Raw genomic sequence first — 12,818 nt, forward strand, 5'->3', positions numbered from 1 at the left:
AAGCACCTATGAAAGATGGGCTTAAGGCCAAATAAAGTAGTAGTGGCTTTTTGCAAATTGGGGATTGTATCGTAGGGAGGTTTGTCATGATCTGCTATAGCCTTCAAAAGGCTGCTTGCTGCACCTCTCCCCACTTGAAGCCTTGTCCCTTCTTGGGTAATTTTGTAAAAGCTAAGGTGATTGATGCTAAAACAGGGATGAACCTTTGGATGTAGGAAACCTTTTGCTAAAAAGCTCTTCAATTCCTTCACTATGGTTAATGGTTTCATGGTTGCTATAGCCGTGGCTTTAGCTGGGTCCACGTCTATTCCTCTGTTATAGACTAGGAACCCTAGAAATTTCTCAGTGGACACTTCGATAGCGTATTTTAGTGGGTTCATTCTAGCTTGAAGAGTCTGTATCTTTCAAATACCTTTCTTAACACTTCAACATGGTCTTCTCGTCTTCTTGATTTCACGACTATGTCATCCACATAGTCTTCTGGCTCGCAGTTCATCAAGTTGTGGAATATGGCGGTCATCGTGCGCTGGTAAGTTACACTTGCATTTTTCAACCCAAAGAGCATCACAATGTAGTAAAAATTACCTATAGGCATTCTAAAGGCAGTTTTCTTTGCTTCTTTTAGCGCCATTCAAATTTGGTTGTACCCATTGAACCCGTCCATAAAGGAAAACATGGTGTTTCCTGATGTAGAGTCTATCAATAGGTTCGTGTTAGGTAGCGGGAATTCTTCCTTGAGGCAGACTCAGTTAAGATTTCTAAAGTTAACACAGCATCATATTTGCCCATTTTTCTTCTTCATTGGTACAATGGACAACCATCGCAGGTGCTAGATGGGTTTGATAAAGGCAGCCACTAGCAGCTTTTGTACTTCTTTCATTATCTGTTCTTCTATTTTGGTATGAAACATTCTAGTAGGTTGAGCCACTAGCCTAGCCTCGGGATCTATGTTGAGCGTGTGTACCACCAATCCTGGGTCTAGCCCAGGCATCTCATTATAATCCCATGTAAAGACAAAGACATCTCTGAACTCTTTCAACAACAGGATCAATTCTGCCTTTTCTTTCTCTGACAACTTTGAACTTATGGAAATGGGTCTTGGCTTTTGTGGGTCTGTACCCAAGTTAATTTTTTCTAACTTTTCTTCTATCGATACTTGCGCGTCTTTTTCTGCTGTAACCTCTCTTCCACTTTCCGTGTCACTTTCTTCTTCTAAATTTTCTTAGGCCAAACAGCACACTAAACTCTTGTGTTGTGACCCTCATTTGGGACCCCCTCGCATACTACAAGTGGGTCCCGCACACCTTCATAACTTGTAAACTATCCTACTGTTAGGCGTTCAGACCTTGACGCATCTTGGCATATCACTTAACTCTTAAGTGGGCGCTTCTTTCCTTTTCTTCCTCCGCATTAGTAGCTCTCTCAAGTCAGGCTCTAGGTCATCTTGGACATCCTCCCATTTGGGGACAAAGGTGCCTTGCAGTTTGGACAGTGAACTTTCACCAGATGGTGCCCATTCATCATAGAACATTGTTTCTACTAAGTGGGTTTCTGCATGCTTAAATGGTGATGGGTTTGGCACTATTTGTATTATCCTGCCATTCAATCTTCCCTTCACACACTAATGATAGGTAGACGAAACTAGACGGTGCTTGTGCAACCATGGTCTTCCCAATGATATATGATATGAAATTATGTTTTCACTACATGGAAGCAAGCCAAGGAGGCTATTGGCCCCACTTTTAGCCACAGATGAATGTGGCCTGCGGTATACTTGCCTCTTCCTCCGAATCCCGTTACTTCCATTGGACATCCCTGAATCTTGCATTCTGAAATTCCTACTACTTGTAGCGTACTGAGGGGGATGAGATTTACTGAAACACGTGTATCAACTAGGGCTCTCTTAATGGGGATTTGGTTTATGGAGGCTACCAAATAGAGGGGTCTCCTGTGGTTTAAATATCATACTTTCATGTCTTCATCGCTGAAAGTAATCTCGTTGGTGTCTTGTAGGAAAGCTTTGTTAGCTATAGTTTTTGCTACGAGGCATTCTACTCCTGCCCCTAAGGCAATGCTTACAAGAGCCTCCGTGGCAATTCCTCATTCGTTGGCTATGAGTTCCAGCTGATCAAACAAGTTCTTGAACCTAGAACTTTTTTACAAGGTGGTAATGGCTGCGGCAGGCAGGGCCAGCCTTTCTTCTTCATCCTCTCCTAGATCTGCACAAATAATGATTGCTGCTACTCCTTTTCCCTTATGGTTTGGGAGTGGGTTTCTTTGCACTTCTGGTTGGGACAACTCAAGAGTTCCCTCTCTGATTCTATGGTAAATTAGTTTGCAGAGTGCCTAACATTTTGCGGTAAGGTGCTGTACATAATTATTGTGGGTCCCTCCGCTCTTCCTCAGTGGGTTCTTTAGAAACTTGATTGGGTTTGAAAACCCCATATGGATCCATTTGTCAAGGAGCACATCTAGCTCTTTTGGTGTACATGGTAATGGTGGGGGCGTCTCGTACTCCCTCCCATCTGATTTCCTCTTCTTCTCACCAGTGGATACCGTCATAGCCTGCGATGTGGATCTCCACTCCTTGGGTTTGTCATAGCTAGGCCTTACTGATTGGGCGGTCCTCTTGGTCTTTTGTAATAGCTGTGCGAACTGCAAGACTTCCAGGTTCTCTAGGATAGCTCTGTACTCTATGATCATATTACCCATGCACATTTCCACCAACGTCTTCTTTTCACAGTAATCATAGAAATCGAGGGCTATGTCCTTGAACCTCTTGACGTACTCTATTAGGTCTTCACCATTATTTTGCTTGGTTCCTTATAAAGTTGCAGGCGTTACCATTTCTTCTCCATGAAAACACTTGGTGCAGAATACGTCTACCAAATCATCTCATGTCGAGATTGACCATGGCTTCAAACCAGTGTACCAAGTGTATGCCTGGTCGCATAGGGATTTAGAAAACTCCCGAAGACACAAATCATCATCTGCTATATAGGGACTAAGGGTATCAATAAACTTACTCACGTGCTCAATAGTATTTCCTCTTCTGCTGTCGTATTGTGCGAAAGTTCGTGGGTTATATCTCTCAAGATATGGCTTGCTGAGTATCCTCAGCGGATAAGGAGGCCTTTGTGCATAGAATCTCTCCTTAGGCGCTTGGCCCTTTCCTATTCTAAAAGTGCTGCAACTTCGGCCATGGTAATGAAACACTGTTCTATGGGCCACCACTAACAGGAGTTTCTTCCTTATCTGCTGCATACTTTGGCTCATGTTGGCTTCCTTTCTCTTTCGTCTTGTCTACCTTCATTTAGCGAATCTCTTCCATTAGCTTTTGCTGGGATTGTCAATAATTGGTATTGTCAGCAGGGATTCTTCGTTGCAGCTATGGCCCAACCCCTGCTCCATTAACACCCTCTGCTTGATAAGGCTGGTGGGGTGTGGCTGGCCTTGATTCTGCCTGTGAGGGTATGGTACTTATATTTCGCGTTGTTTTTTATTTTGGGGGCATAACTCGTAAGGGTTGTATCTACTTTCCCTATCCTTTTCCCAACTCTCTAATGGAGTCGCCAATTTAAATGTAGTGGGTCTTTTTTGTGTTTTAGGCTAGATTGCTCCTGTTGTACCACGACCCATGATTCTGGGGTAGGAGAGTTGAGACTGGCCTAACTGAAACACACCTTAGGCCAGCTTGTGCACAAGTTGGGCCTTTCCTGTGTGACGCGTTTTGGCAGGAACCTTGAATGTATCACGTGCTCATGACAGGAAAGACTATTGCAAATGTTATAGCAGGAAACAAGATGCAGCAGGATAGCTAAAACATTTTTAACTAAAACATTTTCTGCTAATAACAATAATACATGAATAACTCCATGAAGGAAGATATCACAGTATGATTACGAGTGACAAGGTCGCGGTGAAGAAACACTAATAGTAAAATAGCAAGTTAGTCATTGTTCAACCAAAGAAAGAGAAAAGAAAATCCATTTGCTAAAGGAATGGGCTTAACAGATACAAGTCCAAAAAGGGAACCAATCTCCAATGTGTGTAACCTTAGAGGTAGCTCTTGTCGTAGAAATTACACACTTTGGAAAAAGGACCTAGATGGCTTAATCTTGAATTCCTAGTTCGTTAGAGAGTGGGCTATTAAGAGGGAGAGAAGTGGGTAGCCTATTGATGCATGCTTTTGCTTTTATCACTCATGTTTTTAAAATTCTTTTTGATTTTTTGTATTCTTTCTTTCTTTCTCTCTTTGTTTGCTTTGTTTTCTATTCTTTCTTTCTATCTTTATATTTTTCTATTTTCCATTCTCCCCTTTTTCACTATGCACGTCTAGGACCTTTTATACTGCCTACCGTGATAGGATTTGCCATTTTCACCCTTTAACCGCTTTTGGCCTGTTGTGGGTATCCTTCCAGGACTGCCCACTAGTCTGTCGGCTGCCCAGCCACCACTACTACACTGTGTTGGTTATGCCACGCCTCATCTCCAATCAAAAGTGGTTTTGTTTTGTCTCTTACCTCCCCTGACACATTCATCCGGATAAAGGTTAAACCTCTCTCTTACCAACCTCTATAGCATGCATCTAGTGATTTCAGCTTATGTTTATCTCTTTTGGGTAAAATGTCATCTCAGAGGACATTTCCGCCAAAAGAGCTTGCACGGGAACCCTAAAATAGTCTCCCCCTTCTTCCCACTGCCAGACCACACGCTCTCATACCTCTGGCCCGTGGCCCACCTCCCCTGTATTGGCTGGATACAGGTAAGTGGTGCCTGAGCCTTGTGTGCATGCTCCACATCTGTTTGAGCCCATTGCTTTTCTGGCTCTTGCGTATTTGCCATTGCCTCCAAGTTTTTCTGATTCTACTGCACGTTCTGGTATTCATTTAACTCTTGCAGTGTGAATAATACATGGGCCTTTGGGCTTTCGTTCTCTGCATCCCATCCATTCTTTGGATTAGGCGTTGCTTGGGTATGGGCTTTCCCCATTGTACTTGGCCCATGTCTTTTTACCCTGCATTCGTGGGTTAGCTGGTGCTCCTACCATCTCACTGTACTGTTCCTGCTATGATATCACTTATCCCTTTGCCTTATTTTTACTTTTGGGCTTATGAGTTGAAGCACTTGTCATGTCAATTTCTTATATTATTCCTTCTTTTGGTCTTTACTGCCCAACATTCTTGCTGGGCCAACCCATTCCGTACCTTGGGCTTCCTTGGCTTATTCTTTGGGCGTCCTCGACCCATTTCATCCTTCCCTACCTCTTTCACTCCCATGGGTTTTTTGCTAAATCCTTTAGGCCTCCCTGGCCCAATTACCACATCCTTACCTATCGGAATTAGTAGACTTTGAGCCAACCCCATGAATTTACTAATTCCTTTCTTTGGGCTTCCCTGACCCATTTTTTACTTTCTTTCCATCTCTTACAATTCTCATGGGCTTATTACTTCATTCCTTAGGCTTCCTCGACCCATTTGCTTTCTCCTTTGACACTTAGTATCTTTTGTGTGCCAGTTGACCATTATCCCTGCCATTCTGGCCCAATGGTCGTTATTTTATTATTCTCTTTCTCCATCTTTTTCATATTGTTGGGCTTCTTTTGCCATTGGTTCCTTTTGTCAAAAGTGGGCATCAACAGGAAGTTCTCATACTAGCAGCAAACACCCAAGATCATTAGCCTAATTCATGCTCTAATCCCATTGGTTGAGGACAATCCAGCATTTAATGCTAAGTCAGATTTCCAACTGCTGTTACCCAAAACAGCAAGAACACTCTAAAGCTAAACATACCATTCTTAGGCAAATCCTAGGAATGATTTTCTAAGGATTTTTTGAAGATTGAGACTGATTTTGGCAGATATTATTTGCTAAAAATCCCCCTTAAACTTAACCATAAATAGAGCTCTTCACCAACACCTGAACACACACCAATAGAGAAGAACAACTCTCTCATAAACTTCTCTATTTTCCTCTCCCTTTGATTTTCTTAAGCTCTTAGTGAGGTTCTGAGGTTCTTAGTTCTTAGTTTCAAAATTAGAAACTAAGCTCTTTAACCCCTAGCTCACAAATACCCCTTACACTTCTACTCATAAGCTCTCATCCATCTCTAACAGAAAGTCCTAACAACTTTACTAAATAGTCTCTCTCTCTCTCACTACTTATACTACCAAAATGGCCCTCACTACTCACTACATATATCCATGAGCATACCCTGACATTATAATGATCTTGTTGCACTAGCTGGAATCTCTCTCTCTTCCTTCATCTCACACTAAGCTTTCTCCATTACTTGTTATAATGGACTCCATAGTGTTTGTTTACTCCTTTACTATTGAAGGCTATAATATAATTGTTACTATAGAGTTTTTCCCTCATGTTCTTGTATTGGAGGACTTCTTTTCACTAGAACCTATGGATGATGATTTTGGAGGTTTATGAAATAATTACTAGCTGGAAGTTTATGTTGTTTCGTTTTATTTTACTGCTGGAATACATTACCGCTGGAATATTTTACTAATGGGCTATTTATTTATTGCAGTAGGTTTTTCTGTTGTGTTGACATGTCTACTGTAGGAAACATTTTTGGGCCATCCCATAATTCTTGCTAGTCCTAACGTAGGCCCAAGGCATAAAATAAGGTGAATTTCTCAAAAGCTTCACTGATAACCCTTGGGTCGTGCTTCAAGTCCTTTGCCAAGTTTCAGTTTAGGCCCCCAACCTAACACAAATCTCATTTGTTAGAAGAAAAACTTTTCTGCCCCCGATTACTTTTACAAGATGAAATGAAAGAACATGACACACTGGCACAAACCAAACTATTTTGGTAAAAAAAAAACTACTGGCAACTCCATTGCCATAATTTTTTTTCCTCCCATTTTCAGCAATTCCATTGCCACAAATCAATTTCTCTCTTTTTTTTTTTTGAAGTTCGGCAACTTGGTTGGCACAATTCCTTTTTTTTTCCTCCAATTTTCGGCCCAAACCAATTTTTCTCTCTCTTCTTTTCTCTGATTTCGGCAACTTGGTTGCCACAATTCCTTTTTTTTTTTTTCTCTCCAATTTTCGGCACTCATTTGGGCAACAAGAATTTCGGTAACATCATTACCGAAATTCAAATTTTGTCTCACTCCAACCATCACATTATTTCTCTCTCCTCTTTCATACTTTTTGTTAGAATTTCGGCAAAGGTGTTGCTGAAATTTACTTATTTCCTCATTTTTCCAAATAACTTCCAACAATTCCCATATATCAAATAAAGTCACTTTTTGGAAATGTTCAGCCAAAAGACTCGTTTACAATCACATATGGTACACACTACACCCCCCCCCCCCCCCAAAAAAAACCATAAAAAACAAACTAACAACTTGTTCATTTTATGTCAGTGCAATGGGTGTGAATGCATTGATATTTTTTAGGTTGATTTCAAGGTAGAGTTTCTTTAAATCTTGGACATGCAATAATAAAAATTTTAAGTCACTGCAATGGGTATGAACGCATTGAAATTTTTTAGGTAATTTCAATGTAGAGTTTCTCAAAATCTTGGACATGCATTAATAAAAGAAGGTTTATATTTGATGGGTCATGCTAACAGATGTCCATAGGCCAATTGTTAATAAACTATATTAGAAAAGTTTTAACACCACTTTCATGAAAAATATAAAAAGTTGTCAAGAAAATTAGTTGTTTTTATTATTTTTCCTAAAATGTTTTAATTTTTTTTAAAACCAATACTCTTAGGACATTCATTAACTTTAACAAGCTTTTATTTAGTCTTTGAATTTTATTATTATTTTAAAAAAAATTCTTTTAGCTTAAAATGTTTTTAATTTAGTCCATTTATCTAATTTTGACACACCTCCTTTATAGTTTTAGCATTTTTTCCTTTTAAAAAAATCAAAATGATATCGTTGTGGTGGAGCTAATAATATTTTATTAGACAAATTAACTATATTGGAAACTAATGGAAGTTAAAAAGTAATGAAATGAAAAAAAGAGAGTAAAAACTTAAAAGATTGAATGGAAAATAGATCAAAGAAAAATAGTATAACTTATAATTTAGGCCTTAAATGATAAAATAGTAATAATAAATATTTGTTTATTTATTCACTAATAATATGATTCAAATTTAAACTACCCATCTATCAATGAATCATCAAGATTTTAGGAATATTTTTCTAAAAAAGAGATTTTAAGAATATTGTAGAGTTAAAAAAAAAAAACTCTAGATTCTAACTCTAGAAAATCTAGATGGTGTATGAACTAAGAACCCATAATGCACTGACACAGACATTGTTACGGATACGAACGATATATTAACAAGAGTGATTTTTGAAAAACTATAACATAATAAGGCAAACAGGACGGGGCCGGAGGAAGAAGGGGCAGGTGCCTCTCGTGAACTTTCAAATTTTTTGGTGAAACTACACCATTGGTCCCTGAAGTTTACCATGTGTGCACAATTAGTCTCTCAAGTTTGAAGCGAGCACAATTAGTCCCTTAAGTTTTAAAATTGAGTTGTATTGATCATTTTACTAACTGTTATTAACAGTGTTACTTATGTGGCTAACAGAACAATGACTTGGCATTTTTTTTAATGATGTGGCATTTTTTAATTAAAAAAATTACAAACTAAAATTACACAAGGAAAAAAAATATTCACGGGTAAATTAAAAAAATTAGTTTCTATCTATTGTAAGAACTTAGAACCCATAACGAGAGAGAAGGTGAGAGAGGGAAGAAGCTAAACCCAGCCGCCGCCTGAAATCCCATACCCTTGTTGCTGTCGGCAATAGCCTAAGTCGTAGCTACCGCCCCACAAGGCGGCGAAATACTTGCTACCAGAATCGACGAAACTCTGGAACTCAAATACCACACCGTTAATGCAATCAAGAAGAGCACCCACAAGAACATGGTGCTCGTAGAAGTGAAACAACAGTGGAATTGACAGTTCATGCTGTGGGCCTAGTCGATCTTGAACTTCCCAGGCGTTGATAGGAACAGTTCTTCCTCTAAAGAAGGCATTTGGGTTTCGAACAATACGTTTTCTTTTCTGTTTTTTTTAAAGAATAAAAAAGAAAAAGAAAGTGAAATTTGGGTATTAGTTTTGGAAAAAGATGCAGAGAAAGAAAAGTGGGATAAGCTTCAAACTTTTTTTTATTTCTACGCCTAAAGAAAAGAGAAGTTCAGATGGGTTTATATATAGGGGATAACCCACAAATGAAGCGACAAGTACTACGCTTGAACGCGTTAAGGCGTCTGCCAGATTGAGAGAAGAGAGAGAAAATTTTTGGAGACAAGGATATTTGAGAGTTTTGGACTTTTTTGGTTAAAAGGGAAAGAGAAAGATAGAGTGTATCCAGTGGAATATATAATGGGTTTTTTTTTTTTTTTTGAAGAGCGACGACAACATATATTGTCTAAACATCAATAACATATATTGGATTTAAGCAAGTAGTGCGGAATTGTCAGCCCGCGAGGTCCAAACGATGTCTTTAAGAGCCGGCCGGAGCTCCTTACTGCAGAACTGGTTGTATTCTAAGGTATCGCCATAGTTTTTCTTCACCTCCACCACCAGAAACGACAGCGTCATGGTGAAAATCTCCTCCTCAATAGCCAATTTCCCTTTATGTCCACACTCGTTTCCTTGAAATCTCACCATCGACTCGCTCTTCTTCACACTGAAATTCCAACTCTTCGCTGCCATCTCCTCCAGCGTCGATATCACACTACTCATTAGTTGTGCTGTCGCCGGCAGTAGCTACGGCTTAGGCTATTGCCGGCGGCGGCAATAGCATGGGATTTCAGGCGGCAGCTGGGTTTAGCTTCTTCCCTCTCTCACCTTCTCTCTCGTTGTGGGTTCTAAGTTCTTACAATAGATAGAAACTAATTTTTTTAATTTACCTGTGAATATTTTTTTCCACATGTAAATTTAGTTTGTAATTTTTTTAATTAAAAAATTCTACATCATTAAAAAAATGTCAAGTCATTGTTCCGTTAGCCACATAAATAACACCATTAACAATAGTTAGTAAAATGATCAATACAACTCAGTTTTAAAACTTAAGGGACTAATTGTGCTTACTTTAAACTTGAAGGACCAATTGTACACACAGAGTAAACTTCAGGGATTAATAGTGTAGTTTCGCCAAATTTTTTCTCTAATAATATTCTAATGTCCTAAAATGCCTTATTTGCCCCCTGACACAAAAGACAAAACACAAAATAAAAAAAAAAAAAAAAAAAAAAAAAAAAAAAAATCTCAATTCACGGCACCTTTTCTCAGTAGACTTCTACTTCTGCTACAATTCTAATATATAAAACCAATGGGTCCCACTAGTAATGATTAAAAAAAAAAAAAACCAATCTCTACATTGAATAGGAGTATGAATTTGAAGACAAAAGGTATTACAACTCTAATATAAAACCGTGGGTCTCACTTGGTAATGATTAAAATAATAATAATAATAATAACAACCTTGCCACACCTACACGGAATGAGAATCAGTACCAGTAAAGAACTCTAGGAAAAAAAAAAGTGTATATATAATTCAAACAAAGTATGCCTCCCATCAAAAAGAAAAAAAATTCATTACATACTAGTCTCTTTTGGTTTGGATCTCAGAGTTTCTGTGGAGTTTTTAAAAGCATTCAAGCTAGGTTTTTAAGTCACACATTCAAATATTCAAATATTCATAGGTATGCATACTTTTAAAAGTTTTGCTTTGATTTATTTATTTATTTAATTTTTTGAAGAATCAAATTATATGTTTAAACTGTTTATATTTAGATAGATCTCTTGATTTGACTATTCTTAATTATAAATTTATAATTCAAATTATATGTTTAAACTATTTGTATTTGTAATGATCTTTTAATTTGATTATTCTTAATAATAAATTGGTACTTATTTTTCTTTATTTTAATGATATATATATATATATATATATATATATATATATTTGTAGTTAATTGAGATTATGGAGAATCCTGATCATATTAATTAGTCCGGATCAAATTTTTTTGAACTCGTATCCAAGTGGATGTTGCAAATCTTCCCATGGATCCTGGTTTAAGAATAAAAATTTCTAACTATCATTTTAATGAAAGAGATCAAATTAGAAGACATTATCTACAAAATAAACCCTGTCAACCAGTTGACCATGATTTTCCACAAAGTCAATTTGGAAAAACAAAGCGTCAATTTAATCCATTGGGTTCAAAGAATATCCTAGTTCGTTGGAATATAGCATTACGAAAGATGCTGCATATTTTCTATATTGTTATCTTTTTTGACCTGATACTGGTAATCAAAGAGGGGGAGACTCATTTGTTATTGAAGAATTCAAAAATTGGAAAAAAAGAGAGGAGAAATTACAGAATCACGTTGGGAATCACAACAGCACACATAATATAGCTCAAAGAAAATGTGAAGCTTTGTTAAACCAGAGACAAAGTATTCAAACAGTTATAAACAAGCAATCAGATGTTAAGAAAAGGGAATATCGAACTCGTTTGAATGCATTAGTGGATTGCATTTGTTTTCTACAATGGCAAGGATTAGCATTTCATGGCCATGATGAATCTAAAGACTCCAATAATCAAGGAAATTTTCTTGAATTATTACAGTTTCTTGCAAAGCACAATGAAGAAATTGATAAGGCAATTCTCGAAAATGCTCCTGAAAATCATCAAATGACCTCTCCTGATATCCAAAAAGAAATAGCAAATGTTGCAACCGTTGAGACAATAAATGCTATTATTAAAGATATTGGAGACTCATCATTTGCTATTATTGTTGATGAATCACGTAATATGTCCACTAAAGAACAATTGGCAATTGCTTTGCGTTATGTAGACAAATTGAGACATGTGAATGAGCGCTTTTTAGGCATTAGACATGTTAATAATACAGCAGTAGTGACACTAAAGAGTGCAATTGAGAGAGTATTTAATAAACATAGCTTAAGCATTAGTAGATTGTGGGGACAAGGCTACAACTGGGCAAGCAACATGCAAGGTGAGTTAAATGGACTAAAAACTCTTATTTTGAAAGATAATCCTTCTGCCTATTATGTCCATTGCTTTGCACATCAGCTTCGATTAACATTAGTTGTAGCAGCAAAAAATCACATCCAGATTGCAACCTTTTTTAACTTGGTTGCAAAGGTATTCAATATTGTTGGAGCATCATGCAATCCTCGTGATATTCTTCGTGAAAAACATAGTGCTTAAGTTATAGAAGCACTAAAAAATAATGAAATTTCAACTAGTCATGGCTTGAATAAAGAAATGAGTCTAAAAAGACCTGGAGATACACGTTGGAGTTCTCATTATGGTGCATTTGTTAATCTTATTCACATGATTTCTTTTGTAATTGATGTGATTGAAACTATTATAGAAAATGGTTTAGATTCTGATTAGAAAGCAAAAGCAAATATCTTAATTGGTTTACTCCAAACATTTAAATTCATGTTTGGTTTACATTTGATGAAAGGTGTGTTTGGCATAAGTAATGAGTTGTCATAGTGAAGATAATGTGAATGCTATGAAGTTGGTTGACATTTCAAAGCAACATTTATAGGTCATGAGACATGATGGGTGAAACTCTTTGCTAGAGGAAGTTTCTGCATTTTGTGCAAAAAATAATATTGATGTCCCTAATATGGATAATTTATATCAACCCCGACGACGACGACGACGAAAAACTCAAAACATGAAAAATTCACATCACTCAACAAGGAGAAATTATTTCGGCTTGCTCATTTTTATCCAGGTAATTTTTCAAGAGTTCAAGTTTCTTTTTTGAATAACCAACTA

At 37.4% G+C, this 12,818-nt stretch overlaps 1 protein-coding gene across 1 annotated transcript; it reads left to right on the forward strand.

Annotated features, from left to right (window-relative positions):
* The first annotated feature begins 9,794 nt into the window (after positions 1-9,794).
* Positions 9,795-12,233, forward strand: LOC142616986 (uncharacterized). The gene is made up of 2 exons (XM_075789705.1): positions 9,795-9,853; positions 11,315-12,233. The coding sequence occupies exons 1-2, from the start codon at positions 9,795-9,797 to the stop codon at positions 12,231-12,233; spliced, it is 978 nt and encodes a 325-aa protein (XP_075645820.1).
* The last annotated feature ends 585 nt before the right edge of the window (positions 12,234-12,818 follow it).

This window comes from Castanea sativa, chromosome 11 (genome assembly GCF_040712315.1).
Source record: "Castanea sativa cultivar Marrone di Chiusa Pesio chromosome 11, ASM4071231v1".
Taxonomy (NCBI): Eukaryota; Viridiplantae; Streptophyta; class Magnoliopsida; order Fagales; family Fagaceae; genus Castanea; species Castanea sativa.